Source organism: Canis aureus, chromosome 29 (genome assembly GCF_053574225.1).
Source record: "Canis aureus isolate CA01 chromosome 29, VMU_Caureus_v.1.0, whole genome shotgun sequence".
Lineage (NCBI taxonomy): Eukaryota > Metazoa > Chordata > Mammalia > Carnivora > Canidae > Canis > Canis aureus.
Window position 1 is genome coordinate 28326285 of NC_135639.1, and position 26562 is coordinate 28352846.

The window sequence follows — 26562 nt, forward strand, 5'->3', positions numbered from 1 at the left end:
TGGTTATAGTTTGGCTCATAAGACCAATTTAATCCCTAGAATCTAAATCTTTTTCTCCTTGGGAAATCATGATGGTGTTTAGAAAGCCTTAGTAGATTTCAAGTAAGCTCAGCATTTTTTTATTTCAATTTAGTTTTCAGTTTCATATTTTGTCTTTCTTTGTCTACACTTCGCTTATGTGATGGAGTTATACATGTTAAAAGTCTTTATCTAAAGTTGAGTATTTTTAACTTTTTTTTTTTCTTTTAAGATTTATTTATTGGGATGCCTGGGTGGCTCAGTGATTGAGCGTCTGCCTTTGGCTTAGGGCATGATCCCGGAGTCCCAGGATCGGGTCTCCAATTGGGCTTCCTGCATGGAGCCTGCTTCTCCCCCTGCCTATGTCTCTGCCCTCTCTCTGTGTGTCTCTCTTGAATAAATAAATAAAATCTTTAAAAAAAAAGATTTATTTATTTTAGAGAGGGAAAGTGGGAGAGAGAAAAAGAGAATGAGTGGGGAAGGGACAGAGGGAGAGGGAGAGAGAGAATCTCAAGCAGATTTCCTGCTGAGCTCAGAGCCTGATGTGGGACTCAGTCCCAGGACCTGAGCCTAAATCAAGAGTTAAACACTTAACCAACTGAGCCCCCAGGTACCCCTGTTTTTAACTTTCCAGGCAAGGATCCAACTGCTTTGTAGCAATGTAATTTGTGATTTTATAATGAGTGCTAGCAAGTAAATAGGACTCACTGTGAAGAAATTTCTTTTTTTTTTTTCTTTTTTTTTTTTTAATTTTTATTTATTTATGATAGTCACACACAGAGAGAGAGAGGCAGAGACATAGACAGAGGGAGAAGCAGACTCCATGCACCGGGAGCCTGACGTGGGATTCGACCCCGGATCTCCAGGATCGCGCCCTGGGCCAAAGGCAGGCGCCAAACCGCTGCGCCACCCAAGGATCCCCAAGAAATTTCTTAATAGCAAACTTTTCTGAAACTAATTTTTCCCTCACTAAAACGAGTGTCAAGTTCCCTTACTGGTATGCATGGTTTGCTTTCTTAGAGTTTTTTCTTGTTGAACAATCTCCTCATCTTTTTAATTAAGTTAGACTTATGTGACCTGGGAAATTGTAGGACTACACTAAGACCCTATTGAGAGAGAAAGGAAAAGGCAAGAATTACTCTATAACTTGAATTTTAACTCGCTTTTATAAAAAGATAGATTTGGTAGTATTTTAGGTAAGTATTGAGAAGTATGACTGAGTGCAGGCATCAGGATTAGAAAGATATTTTGCTTATCTAGAATAGGTAGAAAGGACTGGGAGGAAAGATAGATAATGACATGGCAGGAATGTTCCCTTGTATGTGAATGGTTGGCTTCTTGTCTAAAGATTAGTTTAATAACATTTGCTCTTTTGCCTTTGGCCATTCCAGGAAGAATCAGCCTGTCAATTTTTCTTTGATTTAAATGAAAAGCAGGGAAGGAAGCGTTCGTCTACAGGCAGAGATAACAAGTCTCCTCATCCAAAGCAGCCTCGCAAACCTCGTAAGTACCTCGGTTCCTGAGGTCTCCTATGTGAGTAATAACTTATTTCAGATGTTGTGTGGGACATGACATTGCTAAGGGAGCCTCTTCTGGAAAAGGAAAACAGTACAATGGTCATTAAAACCAAAAATAAAATACTACTGAGATTGCTTGATTTTGAGGATATCTGAGGCTATTCCTGAAAGAACTATGAAGAAAGCCCGTGTCTATAAAACATATGAGGTAAAGAGCCTACAAAACCAGTAAGGTTCATGAAGTAATAGTGTAATCAAACTGGTAAAAACAAATTTAAAGTTATTTCATTGATATCTCCTTTTTCTTCCCCTTGTTTCAAAGTTGAAGAAGCTGACCTTGGTGGCATAAACTTATTATCCGGAGCCATATGGCTGGCTAGTGGCATAGTTGGGGCTAGAATTGGGACTCCTGACATCTAGCTCATTGTTGCCATTTAGATGCTACTTTAATCAGTATGTGGTCATCGCTTGTGGTTATCCACCCGTGAATTGGTTGCAAATTCAGAGGTCAGTTTCATTAATAGTAGTCATGCGGGTGGGGGGCCATGGTAGAAGCACAACAGAGCCAGCCCTTTGTGGCAGTGCTGTATACCAATCTTTGCAAGGTATGAAGATCAGATAAGACTGAGTTCTGTAGGGTGATTATATGCTGGAGTGCTTGGACCACAGTAACATCTGCTTTCTTCCATATGAAGCTCAGCCTCCAGGACCCTGTTGGTTTTGCCTTGCGAGCCCTGAAGTGGAAAAGCATTTGGTGGTCAACATCGGCACACATGTGAGTTACTTCTGTGGACCTTTTACAGAGAATGACACCCTTATTTATTTGTTTTTCATTAACTTAATAAAGTTAGAATTTACATTTCATAAAATTTATCCACTTTAAGTGTACAATTTGTCAGTTTTCAGTAAGGTTACCAAGTTGTGCAGCCATCACATAGCACGGTTTTAGAACGTGTCCTTCATTCATGCCCATTTACTGTGAATCCCTGTCCCCATCCTGAGCCCCAAGGGACTACTAGTCCACTTTCAGTCCCCATAGGTTTGCTTTTTCTGCACATTTCATACAAATGGAGTCATAAAACATGTGGTCTTTGTGTTTGGCTCTTTGTATTCAGCATAATATTTTTTTTTTTAAAGATTTTATTTATTTATTCATGAGAGACACAGAGAGAGAGAGGCAGAGACACAGGCAGAGGGAGAAGCAGGTTCCTGACGCGGGACTCGATCCTGAGACTCCAGGATCACATCCTAGGCCGAAGGTGGCACTAAACCACCAAGCCACCCAGGCTGCCCTCAGCATAATATTTTAGAGGCTCATTCACGTAGCATGCATCAACACCTCATTCCTTTTTATATATTCTACATATTTATCAGTTGATGAGCTTTGGAGTTGTTCCCACTTTATGGTTATTAGGAATAATGCAGCTATGTGAACATTGGCACGCATGTCTTTGTGTAGATACGTGTTTTCATTTCTTGTGGATAGATACCTACCAATGGAATTGCTAGAAAATTTATGCTTAATATTTTAAGAAGCTGCCAAACTATTTTCCAAAATGGTTGTACCATCTTATATCCCCACTAGCAATGTAGGAGTGTTTTCCTATATTTCCAACATTTGTTATTGTCTGTGTTTTTTATTATTGTAATTCTCCTAAGGTTTCATTGTGCCAGTTTCACAAGAGTGCCCCTTCCTTTCCTACCTCTCTAACAAATAGGTGTATCTCCTAGGGTGATGCCTTCATATACTTCTTGACCTTTTTTAGTTCATACAAATTAGAGGTGATGAGTTGCTTTCATTAATTACTCACTATTTAAAAAAGGATTTTCTTTGTACTAAAAAGGGAGTCCTCTGTTGCCTATATACTCACATTGGGTGAAAACTGATGATATTCTTTTTTTCTGTATTCAGATTCAGAAACCTGAGTTTATTAATTTTTATCTATAATGTTGAGGACTAATTCATATTAAATAATTATATGAAAGACTAAAGTGATAAATTCTCAATTTTGCCTAGTAATAGAGGATATAGCATCCCAAGACAAGAATATCCATATCTACATTCTTAGTGTGGGTAACTGGGAACTCAGGATAATAATTGAAAGGTTGCTTGGTAAGCACTGAATCAAAGAACTGGATGATCCTGAGGATGATTTTATTCAGGCTGTGGAAAACTGATGAATTATATGTGTCTCACAGTAAAGTCCCATTTCAGAGTTCTCTGGATGCTTTTCCTTGGGCAGGACTTGTTTAGGTATTGAATAACACTGATCTTTGACTCTCATTTTCCTGGGATCTAGATAGATCATTATCCTTTTCATTCACTTGGAAATGAAGAAAGCTTAATTTTCAGGGATACAGTTGCCCTGTAGTCACCTGTGAATTGGCTGTTTCCCATGGCTCTTGATGGAAATATTTATAGACCGGTTTCTCAGTGTATAGTGCTTCTGCAAATAGATACTTTAATCTCTTTTTCATTGATTTATTCTAATTTTGGTTTCTGAGGGTGAGCATTTCCTCAACTTATCCTCACAATCATAGAGCCCCTTATTGTGGCCTCCCATAGACCGACCAGAGCCTGAGTTTCATCATTGTACCCTTTTTAAGTCACATCCCTTTCTGCCTTTATAGTTTCAGACTGAAGAGTCCCAGATTTCTACATTTAAATTTTTATGTCTTGATTATTGGCACACCCCTGTCCCTCGGGGGAGCAGTAATGGGGGTCAAGGCCTGTGACCTAATTGGGCCATGGAGTCTATGGATGAACTCTTCAGTAGGAAGAAGAGCAAACTTGAAAAGTTTTTGGTTTTATAAGAATGTCCTTCTTAGATTATCTCTCTTGGACCTTGTTTTCCTCTTTAGATTAGTTTATGCCATTCTTTTCTCCCACACAGCATGTATGATAGGCAGGCTTTGGATTGCCTTCTGTTGGGGAAGCTTCAGTAGTTCAAAATGGCACACAGGGGAAGACAGGTTTGGAATAGGTGACTTAGCTCAGGGCTGCTCGAGGCCTCAGGGAGAAATAACCTTTACTTGCCATTCACCTTTTAATTGCCTGGGGTTATCTAGCCCAGGGTATGAGACTAGAGGATGATAAAGGAAACCTATTTCCTTCTCTTCTAGACCTGAAGCTACAGGGGCAAAAAATATCTTAGGTCTGGTCTGTAGCCCAGCCCAACACCCCAAGTAGGAGGCCACATGAAAATTTTAGCGTAGGGGCCTACCTAGTATTCAAGTCTACACTTACCTACATTATCCTTTGTCTGGTAGAAACCTCTTAGAAACCCCTGGGACCTTTGGGTATCTGGTAGAGGGTTTATTTATTTATTTATTTTTAAAGATTTTATTTATTTATTCATAGAGACAGAGAGAGAGAGAGGCAGGCAGAGGCACAGGCAGAGGGAGAAGCAGGCTCCATGTAGGGAGCCTGACATGGGACTCGATCCAGGGTCCCCAGGATCAAACACCGGGCAGCGCTAAACTGCTGCGCCACCAGGGCTGCCCTGGTAGAGAGTTTAGAATCCCATCCCTGCAACCATTCCTTTTCATCTGCTTTCACTACTTTTTTGTCTTGGCTTTCTCTGTCTTGGCACTGCCTTCCTCAAGGGATATACAAGGAACTATGCTAATGGCCCATGGCCACAAACTGGTAAAAGGAGAGAAAGGCTGCTAAGAATCCAAAATAATTGTTGCAAAATTCATACATTTTACTTACGGAAGAAACATTCATTTGGGTCTTTTATTTCTACATTTTTAGAGGTAATTCAAATATAAAACCCTAGAAGATGAGAAATTGAAAGGGAAGGAGGATATTGGGCAAGTGTGAAACTGTTCCCAAGAACTGGGAACAGGTACTGCATTGGGTACTGCTTTGGGGTTGAGGGGAGGTACTGCATTGGGGTTGAGGGGTGCTCTTTAGTGTGCACTAGAAACCTTCAATAACCTCACTGAACATTATAATATAAAAACTGATATTTATGGCAGTGACCCTTTGACATAAAGAAAAGGTTAAAAGACTGAGGCTTCAAGAGTAACATTTTAAAAACATACAATCAAAAATAGTTATTGTAGGGGATCCCTGGGTGGCTCAGTGGTTTAGCGCCTGCCTTCGGCCCAGGGCGTGATCCTGGAGACCCGGGATTGAGTCCCACATCAGCCTCCCGGCATGGAGCCTGCTTCTCCCTCTGCCTATGTCTTTGCCTCTCTCTCTTTCTCTCTGTGTCTCTCATGAATAAATAAATAAAATCTTAAAAAAAAATAGTTATTGTAAAAATTAAGAAAATGTTTTAGTGTTTATGAGGTTTTGATGAACTTCAGTCATCTGGCAGATTAAGTTGGTAGATGTGCTCTGTCCTTTATGTCAAGTAAATCAAGGCTGATCATGCTTTAGATTGTTTTAGATACCTCTTCTGTCGTTCTGTTGGATGGTTTTAGTGTTGATGATAAATGACTCCTTCCTTCAGTCTTGACTTTGAACTCACAACACTAAAAGGAAATGTTGGATTTTTTCCAAAGCTCTAGTATCTTCATTTGCCTGCGTTGATATTCACTGTCCATTTCTCTACTCATAGTGTTTTCCCTTCAAAGAGTGTCTGAGTGTAGAGCCATCTTGCATGTGTTGGTTTTGACAGAAATATTTTTAGTTCCTTTTAGCTGCTGACCTTGACCATTGAGAGCCATAGTTTTCTACTTCTTTGGGTATGTCTGAGTTTGAGGTTTTTCCTTCTTCTTTGATCCCATTAGGTGATATGTTTGCTTTCATTTTGTATGGGTTAGGGAGCAGCTTAAGGCTGCAGGGATGCTGAATGCTAATTATGACATATTTGCCTTTTTTGTGAGTCCAGAGTGTGTATTCAGGGGTGGGGTGTGGGATTCGATGTTATCATAGGGAAAGTGGTCATTTTGAAATCAAGTGGGATCTTACTGTGGCTGAAGGAAATAGTAACTGAAAAATTGTTTCCAAGTTTGGAGCCTGGGAGGGAAAAACCAACTATTTGTTTTTCCTGTCTTCTTCAGCTTTGGCGTGTCTGAAGCCAAGAGCCTTATGGCGTGCCATTCATTTGCTCCCAGTTCATTTAATAGAAATTTGTTGCATCTAATTTTATTCTTCATCGGGTTCTTATTATAACCTCTAAAACCAGGTTTTTTAAGGTCCGAGAATTTCTGTTGATAGCCTCTCGAGCACTTTTTCACACCTTCATGCTCACTCTTTGTATAGACTTTTCTCCCTCAAGAATCATACATGTGGCATTGATGTCTGGATTCTGTGTGCTTCTTCTCTAGTGCTACCTTGCCCTGGCCAAAGGAGGCTTATCTGATGACCATGTCCTCATCCTACCAATTGGGCACTACCAGTCAGTGGTGGAGCTTTCAACAGAGGTGGTAGAAGAGGTGGAGAAGTACAAGGTGACACTGAGGCGGTTCTTTAAGAGTCGAGGAAAACGGTGTGTTCTATTTGAGAGAAATTATAAGAGTCATCACCTCCAGCTACAGGTAGGTGGTCTTTACCCAGGAACTTGGAAGGACCCTGTGGGGACCTAGATATTGACAAGTATTTAAATAATATCAATAATATTTAAATATATAATTCCAATCTAAAATTAAATATTTGAATTTTAAATATTTAAAGTACTCAATACCAATTTTCCCATTAATGTTTGAATAATGTTTACTCTAAAGGTTTAAGAGTCCCTGGTGATAAATCCAGAGATTGCACAGGGAAGTACATGGTCGGTATGAATGGGCTAGCACAGATAGTAAGGAATTGGGTACTTGAGGGTTTCAAGAAGGATTTGGGCCTTGATAGATGGAGGTGGAAGAGAGTGGGTATTTATGTGATGAGTGGGTATTATTTCACCAGCACGAGTGAAGTCTTAGAGATGAGAAATTGTCCCAGAGCCTTGATGGAGCTATCTGCTCAGAAATTTGGAGATTGTTTATGGATAATTGGTTTGTAGTTGTGGTGGTTTTCTTTCTGGCACATTTGTTAAATTTTCAAATGGGCCTGACTCTGCCACATATATTACATAGGAGCTGGCAAAGGCTTGATGACACAGATATCTCTCTCTAGCCTTTCCTGCATTAGGCATTGGCTCTCACATGTGGCAAGCGATCTCATAAGTTTAAGTCCTTACAGACAGGCTAACAAACCTGGCTGGCCTGAGGAGAATCTTTGCTGAGGGGTATTTCTCCACCCCTGTGATGAATTTGCTGCTTCTCAGGGACCATGCAGGAGGCATGACCTCCTAAGGACCTGTACAAAGAAAGACTTTCTCCTATCTGCCCACCTCTCCTCCCACCCCTCAGGTCATTCCTGTGCCACTCAGCTGCTGCACTACAGATGACATTAAAGATGCCTTCGTTACCCAGGCAGAGCAGCAACAGATTGAGCTGTTGGAAATCCCAGAGCACTCTGACATCAAGCAGGTGAAATAGGAGGAGAAGGATGTTCAGGGAAAAGTAAAAATGGTTTCTGACATATTGAGCCTGAGGTACTAGCAAAGCATCCCAAAAATGTTAAATAGGCAGGTGGACCTTTTGGACCCAGAGCATGGAGTACTGATTAGACTGGAGATGGGGATGATACTACAGCAATGCCTCAGTGCATTCCTGGGAAGAGCAAAAAAATGAGAAATTTCCCAAGGCAGGAACTTTGAAGGATGGGTGCCACTGGGAGGATCTTTGTGCTATCTGGTAGTTTGGCTTTTTAACTGTATTCCATTAAGTGGCTTGGGATCTGTACTGCTCACATCCTTTTTCTTGTGCTTCTAGACTGAATTCTTTGCCAAATAAAAGCCTATAAGAGATGAACTAGGTTTTAGATTTTTAAAGCATTATGATATGTCCTCATACAACTCTTTACTTTAGATTGCACAGCCAGGAGCAGCATATTTTTATGTTGAACTTGACACGGGAGAGAAACTTTTCCATAGAATTAAGAAGAATTTTCCTTTGCAGTTTGGAAGGTTTGTATATTTTTCTTATTTTGTGTACTTTCACTAGGCCTAGTATGAACAGATTAATGGGCTGCATAGACCATTGACAATTGAATAAAAAGACAAGTAGGAAGCAGTCTTTGCCCCAAGGAACCTATGGTTTTAGGGCAAGTCGGATATTTGCATATGTGATAGTATGCAATGCAGAATGTGAAAAGTACCATAAAAAAGTTTTGAGGAAGAGTGGACTTTAGAAATTCAGAAAAGGGGGCACCTTGGTGGCTCAGTGGTTGAGTGTCTGCCTTTGGCTCAGGTCATGATTCTGGGGTCCTGGGATCAAATGCCGCATCAGGTTCTCCACAGAAGCCTGCTTCTCCCTCTGCCTGTGTTTCTGCTTCTTTCTCTGTGTCTCTCATGAATAAATAAATAAAAATCTTAAAAAAAAAAAAAATTCAGGAAAGGGATAGCTTATTTCTACTTTGTTGTAAAAGGCTTCAAGGAAAGGTTGACATTGAGCCAGAGAGAGATTTAGAGGGCAAATGTTAGGGTGTGGGCCTTCTAGGCCAAAGGAGTGAAGTGCTACCATTAATTGAGCATATGCTCTATGCCTGCCACTGTGCCAAAAGCTTTACATGCATGCTTCATTTAATCTTCCCAATTATGTAAGATATCTGTATTGTCATCTCAGTTTACCCTAGTGGAAAGTGAGGCTTCAGAGCTGTGCCCAGTAGAACTTGCCAGGATGGAAATGCTCTATAAATCTACACTGTCCTATACAGTAATCACTAGCCACATGTGGCTCCTGAGTACTTGACATGTGGTTAATGTGACGGAGGAACTAAATTTCTAATTTAATTAAATTAGGATTAAAATTTAAATAACTAGATCTGGCTAGTGGCTCCTATAAGTGTGTATAGCATGGCTCTAGGAGGGTTAGATAGCTTGTTCATGGCACACATGGTAGGTTCCAATCCAGATATGTTGAACTCTAAAATATGAGGTTTTGGGCAGCCCGGGTGGCTCAGCAGTTTAGCACCACCTTCAGCCCAGGGTCTGGTCCTGGAGGCCTGGGATCGAGTCCCACGTCAGGCTTCCTGTGTGGAGCCTGCTTCTCCCTTTGCCTGTGTCTCTGCCTCTCTCTCTCTCTCTCTCATGAATAAATAAAAATCTTTTTTAAAAGATTTTAAAAGGTTTTAAAACCCCTGGGTGGCGCAGCGGTTTGGCGCCTGCCTTTGGCCCAGGGCGCGATCCTGGAGACCCAGGATCGAATCCCACATCGGGCTCCCGGTGCATGGAGCCTGCTTCTCCCTCTGCCTGTGTCTCTGCCTCTCTCTCTCTCTGTAACTATCATAAATAAATAAAAATTAAAAAAAAATATTAAAAAAAAAATGAGGTTTTAATCTCATTATTGAATAGTGTCCTATGGCCTAGATGAGGCTTCATTTATGCTCCTCATATTAGACAGAACATGATTGTAAAATTGTATAGGGAGTGTTTTTAACTAGGCAGACTGAAAATAGGAAGTTGCTGGCAAGAAATAGAGTATGGAGGGAGGGCAGTAGAAGATGTATGAAACAGATTATCCAACGCTGGTGTCTGATTTGCAGTTGTTTTTTCCCCTGGTTAGAACTGAGCTTTGAGTCAACTTTGAACCCTTCTTGGACTTACTTGGGAAACCTCCAAGAGATTGCTACTATTGGATAAGTTCCGGAAATATGGTTGTTCACTTTTTCAAAAAGATAATTGATAAGTGAGAATAGATATGATTAGGGACTTTAAACATCTGACATTATTTTTTGTTGTTGCCGTAGCAACAGATGCAGATGCAGACATTGATGACGTATGCACATAATTGCAGATACACACAGGCACATAAGCCCACAAGACAGATTTTCTGAATGATTTTGTGGTCATGATAGTCTGTTATATTTTCAACATTGACTGTTTTTCAAAATACTAATAGTTACATAGCATTTTATAATTAACAAAATACTTGAAAAGATATTTTTCCCCACTGTACAAGAAAGGTGGTTCTGTCTTCATTTTATAAATGAAGAAGTAGGCTTACAAGGCTTGCCTGAGGAGCTAGAACTTGAGCTCAGATCCTATGACTTAGAAAACTCATGTGATTCGTTTTTAATTCTTCTACTTATTATAGCTCAAAGTGGAAAATGAACCATAAAGATGCACAAAATAGAATTCTTTTTTTTTTTTTTAAGATTTTATTTATGTTATCTCTACACTCAGTGTGTGGTTTAAACTCACAACCCCAAGATTAAGAGTCGCATGCTCTACTCTATGAACCAGCCAGGTGTCCAAAGTAGAATTACTTCTAATGTATCAAAATGAGTATAAAAATAAGTAAAAATGTAAAACAGTGACAATTAGAAGGTAGCCTGTATGTGAGTGTGTCAGTAGGTATTTTTTAGTTCTGGGAGCCAAGATAAATTATTTTGTTAACATTTTCCTGTGCTGTTGTGCCTATGTAGGCCTGAGTCCTCTATGAGAGGCAGAAAGTTAGTGGTGTATGATACTAGGCCTGATCTGTACCAGGCCCTCAGCAAATTCATGATCTAATTGGGATGACAAAACCAGACTTTAAGACAAGATGTATTCACTGGTTTGGTGCTTGGATTGTGTTATCTCCATATCTCACAAAACCCTTATTGCATTTTATAGGTGAGGAAATCAAGACTCAGCAATGAAGTAGTATTGAAGTCAGAGACAGCAGTAGTTAAACTAGGAATGGAATTGAGCCTCTGACCTTTCTTTTTTTAAAGACTTTTCATTTTGGAGGTAGAGAGCGCAGGCAGGGGGAGAGGAAGAGGAAGAGGAAGAGAAAAGCAGACTCCCCGCTGAGCCCTGAGCACACAGCCCCATGTCATGTCCCTGAGATCATGACCTGAGCCAAAACCAAGAGTTGGACACTTAACCAACTGAGCCACCAGGCGCCCCAAGCCTGTGATCTTTCTAATACTAGGGCCCACCGTCTCTTTAGTGTGTCAGTATTGCTTCTCTATGTACCAGTAATGTTGTTCCAGCTTGTTCAAGAGAGAAATAACTGGGTGTGAAGGTTTAGGAAAGAGGTAGGACCTCAGCCAGTCACTTAACACGAATGTGATTTTGATAGAATGGCAGAGATGGTACTCTGGGCAAGAGAAAATGATATGAACAGTCAGAGGAATTTGCATACCTTCTTTGGGTGATGCTGAGGAGAGCTCTATAGCTGGAGAAGAATAGAGAGAGGAGAGGGCTTCAGACTGATACTGTCCATTTTTACTTTTTTCCCGCAGGGAGGTACTGGCCAGTGAAGCCATCCTTAATATTCCTGACAAGTCTGACTGGAGGCAATGTCAGCTCAGCAAGGAAGAGGAAGAGATGCTGGCTCGCCGCTTCCGGAAAGACTTTGAGCCCTTTGACTTCACTCTGGATGACTAAGTAAAGGGAAAGGCACTTTATGAACTTGACAGGAAGTATTAGTAGCTTGTTTTTTTTAAGAAACTACAGTCTCCCATGGGGACTGTTACTCTGCCTCTTTTTTGTGCATTCCTATGGAACCTGCCTGCAGCAAGAGGCTTGAAATTATTTTTTGGAAAATAATTGTAGGATGAAAATCCTGTTAAAATTAGCATGTCTGTCATCCAGCTCCAAGTACAGCTTATGTTAATCAAAATTTTCAGAAACATTAAACTCTCAAATAAAATCCAAATGCTTTTCCATGATTGGGAAGTATCTTATGTACATGTTACTTATACCATTAAATGAAGCAGTGCGTGTGTGTGTGTGTGTGTGTGTGTGTGTGTAATAGGGTCCAGGGCTTTAGGCCTAGCTGTTATTCTAGGATCTCACAGCTGGCTTCTTCCTGAACAATCTAGGGTAAAGAAGAGACCTAAAGCCTTCACCATTTTTCTCTTACAGCACTCATCTGATTCATATAAAAGAGCTCTTACAGCCCTTTAGCAAATACTTAATCCTATGTGCCAGGCATTTTTCTGGACTCCAGGAGTATGGCCATGTCCCAACATGGTCCCTGTTATCCCAGATTTTATAGTCTAATTGGAAAGAGAAGGGGCAGATTTTAAAAGAAATCTTAAACTTTAAAAGAAAGTTCAGTTCTGCTCTGGATATGTTGAGTTGTAGTATGCTGTTGGGTAGTTCTAAACTCATGGACACCTGGGTTGGTAATAGCGCTTTGGGGATCAAGGTATAGACCATAGCTGAAATTATGAGAATGGATGAAAATAAGATAGGATGAATATAGTCCTAAACTGCAGATGAATATCTAAGAAGCATCAATCTTTAAGGAGTCCTTGGAAATAGAGTGGTCCACAAGTACATGAAAAAGAGAGGGAAAGATCACAGAATGCTATATCTTGGAAGCCAAGAGAAAAATAATTGTTCCTTTATATTGGGCATTTATGGCCCAGTTTCACTTAATCCTTACAGAACCTCTGAGGTAAGCATTATTGCTTCCATTTTATATGTGAAAAAACAGACTCTCAAACTTGAAGATTGTGAAACCTAAGGTTGACTGTTCCAGGATTTAAAAACAAGCTATGCAGCATCCCTGAGAATGGGGATGTGAAGAGTCAACTATGGCAAACAACCTGGTTCCTGCAACTATGACCACTTCAGGGTCAGCGCACTCATCAGTATCCCTCCCTAGCTCTTCCAAGTGAGCGTTACAAGAATATGGCTCCAACTGTGGAGATCAAACATACTCTAGTGCTAGCTATGCAGTACACCTAGCAGACAAAGGGCTTTATATGTTAGGGGCAATTGGTACCACAATCATCTGTGCAGTCTGCCCAACTCTAGCAGATGTGTTTGGGAAGTACCATTTGCCATCACCTCCAAGTCTGATACTCCAGCTCCATAGCAACCAAGCACATGTAGGAATCCATCATCTGCTACCACACATTACTGAGGCCTAACACGGCTTGTACATGCCATGCTCAACATTTTGGTTGTACCATTCAGGGATTCTGAATCAATAGATGCATGTTCTCTGCCAGAAGCCAATTCAATGCTTTCAAAGCAGCCAGCAACACTGCTGTGATGCACATGCTGTATTCATCTTTAGGCTTCTCAACATGTTAATCTGTGGGTCACAAAGTGTTGGTTGGAATTTAAGTACTGAGATCACAGGTGGGACTGTGCAAACGATGGCCCAAGTGCACATGATGTCAAGGGGTGTTCAAATGACTACTTTATGGAAGCAGTAACTGATATATTTCTTCAGAGAACTGGATGCCATAGTAATTTTTATACCCAGTTCTGGATATACTGACTGGATCCCCAAGTTCTGTGAGGCTGAGGCATATGACCAACTTAAAGTGAAAATGGGAGGTTGGTTCTTCCATGCTAAGGCTATCTGCCAATGGCAAATGCTTCTAGTTGCACCAACAGCATTCCTGAAGCTTGCCTCTGCAGCGCTGCATCACGAATCAGACACAGTTCCCTCAGTGAGGAACCACTGCACTGGCAAACCCATTAATGGAAGACCGACCACTGGACTGCAACCTCCATGAGGCACTTCGGGGAAAATTCCCCAAATCAGGAGGAACATTCTTTACTCCACAACAGTGTCACATCCTTGAGTCCTTTGTGATTACAGGCGAGATCCTGGTACAGGTGTACAGGAAGTCAAGCAAAAGATCTGAGCCTGATTTTATGGAAGATGATTAATCATTAAAAAAAAAAAAAAACTATAAAGTGTAATGCATCGGTAGACGTGTTAGCGCAGGATTCTTTATAGTTTTTCGGATTCCGCAATATTTGAATCACTGGTGGCTTCTGCCAGTGCCACTTCAGCGAGCGGCGGAGTTGGAGGATAGATGGTAGAGGTCTGAAGAAAAGGTGAAATGCAGACAGGGTGGAGACGATGTGTACTTTAGAACATGGCTTGAATGGAGAGCTTATAGTTTGGAAGCCTGGGAAATCCTATGTGGGTTCTCTCAGCCAGGAGAATGCCCAGGAGACTTAGCGGACTGGAAGCGAGGTGCCCTCATCCCGACCCTTTCTCTGGCCAGGTTCCTGTGTGCCCCCGGGAGCAGCTAGGGAAGGGCTTTTCCTGTGGCGGTTACCGGAAGTGACGCACACATCTCGCGAGAAGAAAGACGCGCGAGTCTCGGCGGCCCGGAACCGGCCTGGGAAGAGTAGCTGAACTTCAGGCCGCCAGCCCTCCCGCCCCATGGAGCGGCCCCCGGGGCTGCGGCCGGGCGCGGGCGGGCCTTGGGAGATGCGGGAGCGGCTGGGCACTGGCGGCTTTGGGAACGTCTGTCTGTACCAGCATCGGGTGAGGTGGGGCGCGAGAGGGAGCGGCGGTGGGTGTTTGTCAGAGCGTTTATGGAACACAGCGACTGTCAGTACGTGAGACATTGTCGGTGAGACTTGGGGCAGCACCGTGGGCCGGTGAGCCTGTGTGAGTGAGTGTGTGTTACTGTGCTTGTCGGTCTGGTGACTGAGTCCGAAGCTGTATCTGAGGTCCTGGGTCAGTGTGTGAAATAGAGCTCTTGTGGGGGAACTTTTGGTACGAACGTCAAGAAGTGACAAACTGTTTACCGAGTGTGACACTGCGATTGTGTCTCCGAGTGTAGAGGGTGTCGGGATGTGGGAGGCAGAGCCACATTAGAGTGTGTATTGTGAGCATGAATGGGTGAGAAAACGGGACTGAAGAAGGGGGTTGTCTGTTGGAATGTGTGTTCAAGTGTGTGCTTGGAGGCTCTGTGATATTTGTAGGGGCTGGAAGAGACAAGGAAGGTTTCGGAAGCATCCAGTAGGCTTCAGATCTTGGAATGCGTTCTGAGTAGGGAACAGTGTGAGGATCAGCTTGGTGAAATGATCATGGCTTCCTAAGGGAAGGAAGTAGATTGGGCGTGAGGTGGAAGACAGCTAACATCGGAGTCAGGAATTTTGCTTCAATTTAATTGAAAATGTTTAAGCATTTAGCAGCAGTTAATAATCATGTTTGAGCCATGCATCTTTCAGTATACCAATAAAAGCTATGAAACCTTTCCCCAGCAAAATGCACAGTTGCACATCCCCACCACCTTAGGTGCTGCCATTTGAGGGGGCTCATGCTCTCCTGAAGGATGTTCACAAACCTTTTAGAGGTATTAACCCTTGACTGATAATCTTTGCAGTGTTGCCTTTGTTTTTGTCATCTGTATTTTGTGTAAGATAGTTATATACATCATAGGTCTGTTTGAAAGTTAAAGAAGTTAATATGGGTAAAGCTAAGTACAATACCTGGCCTAAGTTAAGCCCTCAAGTGTTAGTTCCTGCTGCTGTTGTGTTGTTGCTATTGTCATCTTCTTTACCATTATTTTGTTTTCTTCTTTACCATTATTAATTAAACTTAAAAAAGGATACGTCAAGATAAAAGTGGCGCCCTTGGAGGACTGTTTTGTAAAAGATAAATCTGAGTGAAAAACACGGGACAAGATGAACAATTACAATATTATTCAAATACATGCAATTGGCTTGTAAAGGGAATAAATGAATTCAAGATTTGCTTGAATCTTAAGGAATAGGGGTATGGGTAGAGAGCCCATAATATAGGATGGGAGGTAGGGGCATGGGAGTATACCTGGGAAAAATAGGTATGTTTGTGTGGCAGTCACAATGACAAATGTCAGTGATGGAGCTGAAGAAATGTTGTGAAGCAGCTTTCTAGATAGAGCATGGGAGGACATCTTGAAGAGAGGGAGAATGGGAGGTGAAGGACTAAGGCATTAAGTACTCTGACAGCTAAACAAGTAGTAAATTTAATAATTCTCACCATCAGAGAGTACATAAGGCACTTAAAGAGAAAAGAAGGAGCCAAGTACTTCCAGTGAAATGTTGCCTTTGGTGTTGTTATCTAAGCCTGTTCATTAGCCTGGTCATAAAAAAATATATGCTTGGTAGCTTGCTTTGTGACTGCTTTTCTTGGTCACTGGTTGGAAATAGATCAACACATCATTTTTTAAAAAAATTGTGATAAGGTATATATAATGTGAAATTTACAATCTTAACCATTTTTAAGTGTACAGTTCAGTGGCATTAAGTACATTGACATTGATATGCAACCATTACTACCATCTATTTCTAGAACTTTTTCACTTTACCAGTCTGAAACTGTATTCATTAAACAATAACTCCCCATTTCCTCCTCCCCCTGCCCCCTGGCAACCACCTTTCTACTTTCTGTCTCCATGGAATTAATTACTTATTAAATGGAAGAGATTTGGGTTCCTCTAGAATCCTAGAAATCTCTCAGGAACTTTCCAGGTATCTAGACTGGTTCTTTCCTCAAATTGGAACATTTGACAACGGGGCTTGTAGTGGAAAGAGAAGAAATACTCTGTTCTAAGACTTGGAAATAGTTTCATTACTTTTCCAAGCCTGACTTTGGATTTGCCCTTAACAGTTTTCAAGATCTTTGTGTTTTGGTGGAAGCCACGTCCCCAGTATTTTATCTATATCTCTTAAATCACAATGAGGAAGAGAAAAGGATGTGAGATGGTTTATTTATCAGATTATTATGCTGGGATGGGTGCTGATGGTATCCCAGTCAACAAAAATCGTATTTTCTGCCCTCAAGGAGATTTCAAGTCTAGTGGGAGAGGTAGACACAAAAACACTTTAAGTACAGCGTGGTAACCTATATAACAAATATATTTATAAATTTTTTTTTTAATTTTTATTTATTTATGATAGTCTCACAGAGAGAGAGAGAGAGAGAGAGAGGCAGAGACACAGGCAGAGGGAGAAGCAGGCTCCATGCACCGGGAGCCCGATGTGGGATTCGATCCTGGGTCTCCAGGATCGCGCCCTGGGCCAAAGGCAGGCGCCAAACCGCTGCTATGATAGAGTGGCAAAAATAACCAAAGAATTCTTCCTAGGGAATAATGTAGCACTTCTCAAAGTGTGTTTGGGAAAATTAGTCCTGTGAAATGCTTTGAAAAAAGGATACTGTAGTCAAATACATTGGGTAAATTCTGTATGTAATATTGTTTCACTTGGAGAGTGATATTAGCATATTAGAAGTGATATTAGCATATTAAAAGCTCTGAGAAGTTCTTTAGTAAAGAAACTAATTTAACTTTGTATTTTCCAGTTTTTTTATTTTGGTAAAATAGATAGTATTTACCATTTTTAAGTGTAGGGTTCTGTGGTTATTAAGTACATTCACATTGTTGACAACAATCACCACCATCTGTCTCTGGAATATTCCCATTTTTTAGAGCTTATTGTTTGTGGTTGTACCACATTGTCTCCATGGTGGTAAAAGCTTACATGGGACCTAACTACAGCCAGGTACCTGCTCAAAACGGAAGAAAGGTTGAAGGGAGTTAGGACTATATTTAAGCTAGATTGTAGTGTGTTCTAATTCCTTTCTTCTTTCTTTGTATATGGACTGTCTTATTATCTCTTTTTCCCCTTCATCATCCTTCTGTTCTCATTTAGAATTTCCTACACAAATTAATGTCTTGCTTCTTCATCTATATACTATATTGTTTTTTCTTCCTCTTTGGGCCTAACTGCTCTTCCTGGGCTGCATTATTACTGTTGCCAGAATGTGATGAATCTGGCTATTTCTGTAATGTGCATCAGGTTGGATTTAATTTCGGTCAGAATTGGCTAAATTACCAGAGCTATTAAGTTCATTTTATAGATATGGAAATAGAAATATGGCCATTGTTAGGATTTTTTAAATGTCATTTGAAACGTAAAGATTAGGAACACATTTTGGAGTTTTTTGTTGTTGTTGGTTTGGTTATATTGAAGCTATTTCTTGCTAGTGAGGCCAGGTAGCCCTGAATTATCATCTTCATTCTAGTTACACTGAAGGCTGGGGTCCTTGTTAGCTGTCTTCATTAAGCTTAAAAAGGGGTTTGTTGGGGAGACTGGTCTTTGTATTTTTCTAGCTCTGTGTGGGAGACAGTTTTCTGAAGAGACCTGTAATGGGATCAGGCTCAGTTACTTTCTGCTTGTGTGCTTTGATATGTTTGAACTTTGATTGATTGTTTCTTCTCAAGCCAACCTGGAACCTGAGAGTCTCACTTTTCATAACTTACAGCTTTTCTTAGTATTTCTAAACAAAAATTGTTAGTTACCTATGAACCAGGGTGACAGTGATTTAGTGATTTCTTTAAATCACTAAAAAAAGTAAAAGGGATTTGGTTCATTCTATAAAGAAGTGTTCATTTAAGTATTACTAAAAATCCTCAGCTCTAAATATATTAATACAAGAGGTCTTTTATTTTATTTCCTCTGAGAGAAAAAAATGTGTCTGTCTGATCTTGGGCATTTGACTGTCAAGATTTTTTCCCTCTCTTTCTTTTTTCTTTTTTGTTATTGCTTTTTATTTTAATTCCGGTAAACATACAGTGTTATATTAGCTTCAGGTGTACAATATAGTGATTCAAAAATTTTGTATATTTTGTATTATACTTATATTGTATATTACTCAATATTTTATTGTATAAAATTTTGTATATTACTCATTATTATAAGTGTACACTTTAATACCCATCATCTATTTCACCCATCTCCCCACCTACCTCCCTTTCTGGTAACCATTGGTTTGTTCACTGTAGTTAAGAGTCTGTTTCTTGCTTTGTCTGTCTGTCTGTCTCTTTCTTTGCTTGTTTGTTTTGTTTTTTAAATTCCACATACAAGTGAGATCTTGGTATTTGTTTTTCTCTGGCTGACTTATTTAGCATTATACTCTAGCTCCATCTGTGTTGTAGCAAACGGCAAGGTTTCATTCCTTTTTATGGCTGAATAACATTCCATTTTATACTACATCTTTATCCATTCATCTATTGATGGACACTTGGGGTTGCTTCCATAATTTTGCTATTGTAAATAATGCTGCAGTAAACGTAGAGATTTCTGTGTCCCTTTGAATTAGTGTTTTTGTAGTTTTGGGGTAAATACCCAGTAGTGTGATTACTTCACCATAGGGTAGTTCTGTTTTTTAACTTTTCACAGTACCTCTATACTGTTTCCCACAGTGGCTGCACCAGTTGCATTCCTACCAACAGTGCACAAGGTTTTTCTCCACATCCTCATCAAACTTGTTGTTTATTGCGTTTATTTTAGCCATTCTGACGAGTGTGAGATGATATTTCATTGTAGTTTTGATTTGCATTTCCCTGATGATGAATGATGTTGAGCAACTTTTCATGTTATCTGTTGGCCATCTATGTATCTTCTTTGGGAAACTGTCTATTCATGTCTTCTTTCCATTTTTTAGTTGGATTACTTGTTTTTTGGATTTTGAATTATATCAGTTTTTACACTAACCTTTTACCAGATACGTCATTTCCAAATATCTTCTTCCATTCAGTGGTTGCCTTTTAGTTTGCTGATTGTTTCCTTTGCTGTGCAGAAGCTTTTTTTTTTTTTAAAGATTTTATTTATTTATTCATGAGAGACACAGAGAAAGAGATGCAGAGACATAGGCAAAAGGAGAAGCCGGCTCCCTGCAGGGAGCCCAGTGCGGGACTAGATTCCAGGACCCCAGGATCACGCCCTGAGCCAAAGGCAGACTCTCAACCACTGAGCCACCCCGCTGCCCCTGTGCAGAAGCTTTTAATTTTGATGTAGTCCCAATGGTGTATTTCTGCTTTTATTTCCCTTTCCTCAGAAGACATATCTAGAAAAATGTTGCTATGGCTAATATCAGAGAAATTACTGCCTGTGTTCTTTTCTGGATTTTTATGGTTTCAGATCTCATATTGATGTCTTGAATCTATCTATCTATCTATCTATCTATCTATCTATCTATCTATCATACATGCATGAGCAGGGGAAGGGGGTGGATGGGAAGGTCAGAGGAAGAGAGAGAATTTTAAGCAGGCTTCATGCCCAACATGGAGCCCAAAAAAGAGCTTGATCTCACAACCCTTGAGATCATGACCTGAGGCAAAATCAAAGAATCAGATGCTCAGTTGACTGGTGGGCGCTGACCTCCCTGTATTTAACCCCTTTTGAGTTAATTTTTGTGTATAGTGTAGGAAAGTGATCCAGTTTTATTCTTTGCATGTAGCTGTCCAGTTTTCCCAACATCATTTGTTGAAGAGACTATCTGTTTCCCATTGCATATTCTTGCCTCCTTTGTCATAGATTAGTTGAACATATAATTGTGTTTTTTTTTTTTTTTTCTGGGCTCTCTCTTCTGTTCTATTGATCTATTTGTCTACTTTTGTGCCACCATACTGTTCTGATTACTACAGCTTTGATGTAACTTGAAGTCTGGAATTGTGATATCTCCAGTTTTATTTTTCTTTTTCAAGATTGCTTCAGATATTCGAGGTCTTTTTTTGTGGAATCTTTAGGATTTTCTACGTATAGTATCATGTCATCTATAAATATTGAAAAGTTTAACTTCTTCCTTACTAATTTGGATTCCTTTTATTTCTTTTTGTGGTTTGATTGCTGTGGCTAGGGCTTCCAGTACTATGTTGAATAAAAGTGAGAGTGGACATCTTTGTTTTATTCCTGATCTTGGGGTAAAACTCTCAAGTTTTTCCCCATTGAGTATGATATTTGCTGTGGATTTTTCGTATTATGGAAGCTGGGGTGAAGATCACTTTTGAAGCATTACTTTAATAGTCTTAATGATTTACCCAGCAAAAGCACGTCTCAGGAGAGTGGTGGATACATTTGTTTAGTTAGTAAAGTTAAGAGTTTTGCTTCCTCAGGTTGACATTTCTTTTATAGCAAGTAAATCTGCACAAGAACCTCATTAATATATTTTTCTCTGTTTTTCTATTTTGGCAGGAACTTGATGTTAAAATAGCAATTAAATCATGTCGCCTAGAACTAAGTACCAAAAACAGAGAACGGTGGTGTCATGAAATCCAGATCATGAAGAAGTAAGTGTATTTGATGACTTATATTTCCCCAGTTCTGCAGCCCAGGCAGATGTCATCATAAGAAAGGAGGGGAGGAATCTGTTCTTCTCAGGATATTTGGGGAACATGTTTTTTTCTTTCTTATCAAATATATATATGTTCTATTTTAAATAATAACATCACATTATGATTAGGTTTAATTTTAAAAGTCAGTTAAGGGGACATCTGGGTGGCTCAGCAGTTGAGCATCTGCCTTTGGCTCAGGGCATGATCCCAGAGTTCTGGGATCAAGTCCCACATGGGGCTCCCTGCGGGAAGCCTGCTTCTCACTCTACCTATGTCTCTGCCTGTCTCTGTGTGTTTCTTGTGAATCAATAAATAAAATCTTTAAAAAAAAAAAAAAAACAGCTAAGGGGGCACTTGGGTGGCTCAGTCAGTTAAGCAGCTGCCTTCAGCTTAGGTCATGATCTCAGGGTCCTGGGATTGAGCCCTGCATCAAGCTCCCTGCTCAGTGGGGAGTCTGCTTCTCCCTCTGGACCTCCCCCAACTCATGCTCACTCTTTCTCTCAAATAAATAAACTCTTTTTTTAAAAAAAGCCGGCTAGATATTCTCAAACTCAGCTCTCTGTGGACAGAATCTTTTTCTTATGGATATTGGGCAATGTTCATCAGTTATACTTTCTTTTTTTTTTTTTTAAAGATTTTATTTATTTATTCATGAGACACACACACACACACACACACACACACACACACACAGAGGCAGAGGCAGAGGCAGAGGGAGAAGTAGGCTCCATGCAGGGAGTCTGATGTGGGACTCGATCCCTGGACTCCAGGATCACACCTTGGGCTGAAGGCAGCGCTAAACCGCTGAGCCACCCAGACTGCCCTCCATTATACTTTCTAGTTAAATATAACCACTATTCTCATTTCTTTACTCCTACCTACTTTTGTTGAATAGTGTATGTGTTGCTTCATACAAAATTACCCCAAAACTTAGTGGCTTAAAACAACTACCATTTAGGGGCACCTGGCTGGCTCATTCAGAACAGCATGTGACTCTTGATCTTGGAGTTGTGAATTCAAGCCCCATGTTAGGTGTAAAGATAACTTAAATAAATTTAAAAACAACAACAACAAACATTTAGTATCTCACAATTTCTGTGGCTTAGGAATTTGGGAGTGACCTAGCTTAGTGATTCTGATGCAGGAGATCTGTCTTGAAATACCCCAAAATGTTGAGTGGAGCTGCAGTCATCCAAAGACTTGAATGGGGCTGGAGTATCTATTTCCAAGCTCATTTATATGGCTGTTGGCTAGAGGTATCAGTTGCTAATCATATGGGCCTCTGTGTAGGGAAGCTTGGATATTTTCATGACGTGGCAGCTAGCTTTCCCCAAAGTGAATGATCTGAGAGAGAGAGAGCAAAGTGAAAATAGAGTCATACAACTGCTAGCTAATAGAGTCTGGATTTGAAATAAGTACTTTCTGACTCTACGGTCTTTTTTCAATTCACTATTAAAGTACTCAAACTTGGCTATGTGACAGAATCACCAGGAAGCCTTGCTAACTGTATAAATACTCAGGCCCTACACATGGAGAGTCTGTTTCCTTAGGTCCCTTAGGACTGGGTAATCTATTCCAGTTTTGAGATCCATTGCATTGATGATGATGATGGTGAGATGATGATATGATGATGATGATAGTGGCTGGGATGATGTATCATTAAGTTAAAAAAAAGATGTTAGAAAATGTAGTTAGTATGTAGTTAGATATAACATTTATTTAAAAATGTGTTTAAGTACAGATTAAAGCTAGAAGGAAATACGCCCAAATTTTAATACATTATCTCTGGGTGACATTGTAAGTGATTGTGGGAGAACCAGTATGATATAGACTTTGGAGCCACACTGTCAGATTTGAATCCTTACTTGACCACCTCCTTGCTGTGTGATCCTATATTACTTAACCAATTTGTGCTTCAGTTTTCTGAAGTGTGTTGAGACTATTAATGAATTTACCTATAGTAGGATTATTGTGACTAGTAAATGAGTTAAAGTATGTAAAGTAGGTACTGCTTGGCACATAGAAACGTAATAGTAGTGATAGTGATAGTGTTTTTATCTATATTTATCTATATTTTTATCTATTTTATTTATTTTTAAAGATTTCTTTATTTTAGAGGGAGTGGGCAGAGGCTAGAGAGAGAATCCCAAGCAGATTCCCCGCTAAGCCTGATGCGGGACTTGATCCTCTAACCCCAAGATCATAACCTGAGCCAAAACCAAGAAGCAGACGCTTAACTGACCAAGCCACTCAGGTGCCCTTATCTATATTTTATTTTTGAAAATTATTAATTCTTAATTATAAATGAGAATGAGAAATTAGAATATTATAAATAATGCCAGCCGTTCTCCGCACTCTGCCCCCCAATTAACTACCATTTCAAACCCAGGATCTTTTCATTAGAAAAAAAATGTTTGATTATGATGTTCCCCTTCTTTTAGGTTGAACCACGCCAATGTTGTAAAGGCCTGTGATGTACCTGAGGAATTGAATTTTTTAATTAATGATGTACCTCTTCTAGCAATGGAATACTGTTCTGGAGGAGATCTCCGGAAGGTAGTGTGGATGCGTTGAGATGATGAGATAGTAAATCATGAACCTTAGCAATGCTTGAATCATATTTAATATGATGATCTAGAATAAAATTCAGTAAACTGTGGCCTGTAACCTGTTCTTACGACTGTTTTTTTACTACAACATCAGAGTTGAGTAATTATGACAGAGACTTGTGTCCTGCAAAGCCTAAAGTATTTACTGTATGGCCCTTTACTGGGAACATTTGCTACCCCTGATTTAGAATATGCATTTTTTGGTAGGTGATAGTGTTTGCAGGATGGGAGTGGATTGATGGTGTTAGACCAAAATATCCATGTCTAAGATGTTGATAAAGAAGTTGTGTTTTTTAAAAAAAACAATTTTTTTTTTCTAGCACAAATCTTTCTCATGTCATTTTAAATCTGCTGTAGGGCTGTTTTTAAATATGTGAGGTTTTCAACCTTTTTCACTTTCACATACTTTCCCCTTTTATCTCTACCTGTGTAAGTCTTGTCATGAAATTAATTTATTCTCAGTATGGTTTTGGTGATTTTTCCCTTCTTACATTTTCTTAATTGTGACTTATTTCTTATTTGAATATTCTCTTAGTGTATATAGTGATTAATGTGTTGCTACTGCTGCCCAGCAGTATTAGCAGTATACATTTTTAGATTTCTTTGTTTTTTTTTTCTTCAGCTACTCAATAAACCAGAAAATTGCTGTGGACTTAAAGAAAGCCAGATACTTTCTTTACTGAGTGATATAGGTATGTAATCAGTTTGAAAATACCATCATAATTTAGTGCCCCTTTGGTTTATAAAAGGATCTATATACTACTTGGGAATTAAGAATTTTTGATGTACTATACAAAGCATACACTTTTACCATCTATAAGAAATTATCAGAAAAATTTAACTCTTGTTGATGCTAAAACTAGGATATTTTATTTTTTTGTTTTTCGCCAGGAGACCATTTTTTGACTAATGGATGCTCTAAGTGCTAAGAAAGAATGGTGTGAAATGACCTTATTCAATTTTGCTCCCCCTTCTTCTCTGCCTAGCATAGTAATTTTATTTACCAGTGACGTTGCATCTTTTGGTTATAGGTTCTCAAGTCAACTTGTAGGATAAAATTCCTTTTTTTTTTTTTTTTTTTAAATTCCTTTTTAATAAGAATTAATCTGGGACACCTGGGTGGCTCAGTAGTTAAATGTCTACCCTTGGTTCAGGTTGTGATCCCAGGGTCCTGGGATCAAGTCCTTCATCGGGCTCCCTATAGGGAGCCTGCTTCTCCCTCTGCTTATGTCTCTGCCTCTCTCCATGTGTCTCTCATGAATAAATAAATAAAATCTTTTAAGAAAAAAAAAATTACTCCTGAAAAATCCTTAATTAGGCCCTTGGAAGTTCAGAAGCCAAGAATATGTTTCCCTATATATTTTTTCTTTTTTTTTTTTTAAAGATTTTATTTATTTATTCGTGAGAGACACAGAGAGAGAGAAGCAGAGACACAGGCAGAGGGAGAAGCAAGCTCCATGCAGACAGCCTGATGTGGGACTTGATCCCAGGACCCCAGGATCACACCCTGAGCTAAATAAAGGCAGACACTAACCACTAGCCACCCAGGCCTTCCTCCCTATATATTTTTATTTTGTTTCTTTTTCTAGGTCATGGAGGTCAAGTCTAATTGAAGAGGATGATTTAGGTGGGAGGGAAAACTAGGGGGACTTATGTAATTCTACAGTATTTGTTTAATATTAACTGGATTTTCTGTGGAGAGACTATTAACTGGTATAATACCATTAATCATATAATTATGATGGTCTGTGTAAATAGGAGCATCAGAGGGGTGCCTGGCTGGCTCAGTTGGAGGAGCATGCAACGCTTGGTTTTGGGGTTGTGAATTCAAGCCCTACATTGGGTGTAGAGATTACTTAAATAAAAAAAGAGTTTGAACATCAGAGAAGATCTGTACAAAATGTGAGATGAATTTATTTTTAATTCAGTGTTTCTGTTACCTCAAAATACATTTTAAACTTTATTCAGGGTCTGGGATCCGATATTTGCATGAAAACAAAATAATACATCGTGATCTAAAACCTGAAAACATAGTTCTTCAGGATGTTGGTGGAAAGGTAGGTAAAACCTGAAGAACTGTTACATGCCAATTGAATATAGATTCCCTGGTATAATTAGTCTTTGAAATCTGGTGCCTTTCCATAGCATTTTATACTTTTTCTTCCCCAGCCTTCATTTCACTGAACTGTGGTTTTGTGTTTAGATGTTTGTCTCCTCTTCTAACACAGTGTTTCCATTAGAGAAGGAACTGTCCCTATCTTGGGCACTTCTGGTTTTGAATACAGTATCTAGTAGAGATAATAGACAATGAATAAAAATAATTTGTTAATCCCTTACAAAGCACATCCAACACACACACACACACACACACACACACACACACTGGATTTGGTTAAGTATATTTACTTAACTATGTTTCTTATTTAAGAAAGAACAACCTCATTCTCTTCCCTCAAATTCTAAGTGCTATATATAAGTAAAATTCAAAACCTTGGTTTCTCAGATTCTTAAATGAGTCATCTTGAGAAGAACCAGAAATTATGCATTGACTCCTGGAATACTTGTA

The 26562-nt window shown here is 39.6% G+C and overlaps 2 protein-coding genes and 1 non-coding gene across 12 annotated transcripts in view; all 3 read left to right on the forward strand.

Annotated features, from left to right (window-relative positions):
• The window catches only part of CWF19L1 (CWF19 like cell cycle control factor 1), a 29361-nt gene extending 17169 nt beyond the window's left edge, over positions 1-12192 (forward strand). For 4 of the 5 annotated variants that reach the window (XM_077878002.1, XM_077878005.1, XM_077878003.1 and 1 more), the window contains 6 exons: positions 1410-1521; positions 2231-2310; positions 6819-7028; positions 7842-7961; positions 8403-8500; positions 11764-12192. In XM_077878002.1, the coding sequence (XP_077734128.1) occupies positions 1410-1521; positions 2231-2310; positions 6819-7028; positions 7842-7961; positions 8403-8500; positions 11764-11908 (765 nt within the window). In that variant the 3' untranslated portion in view covers positions 11909-12192. The remainder of the gene's footprint in view (positions 1-1409; positions 1522-2230; positions 2311-6818; positions 7029-7841; positions 7962-8402; positions 8501-11763) is intronic. The other variant, XM_077878004.1, reaches the window with a different exon arrangement.
• On the forward strand, positions 7491-7638 carry LOC144301526 (small nucleolar RNA SNORA12). Its single transcript, XR_013368336.1, has one exon. It is a non-coding gene; the product is annotated as a small nucleolar RNA SNORA12 (small nucleolar RNA).
• Positions 12193-14586: 2394 nt separating the features above from the next.
• Positions 14587-26562, forward strand: part of CHUK (component of inhibitor of nuclear factor kappa B kinase complex) — a 36905-nt gene continuing 24929 nt past the window's right edge. For 4 of the 6 annotated variants that reach the window (XR_013368070.1, XR_013368071.1, XM_077877999.1 and 1 more), the window contains exons 1-5: positions 14587-14768; positions 21248-21342; positions 23829-23943; positions 24619-24688; positions 25965-26053. Coding sequence is in view for 4 of the 6 variants with exons in the window: in XM_077877999.1 (XP_077734125.1) it covers positions 14664-14768; positions 21248-21342; positions 23829-23943; positions 24619-24688; positions 25965-26053 (474 nt within the window). In the remaining 2 variants the exon portion in view is untranslated. Of the gene's footprint in view, positions 14774-21247; positions 21343-23828; positions 23944-24618; positions 24689-25964; positions 26054-26562 lie in introns of all 6 variants that reach the window. The other 2 variants (XM_077877997.1, XM_077878000.1) reach the window with 2 other exon arrangements.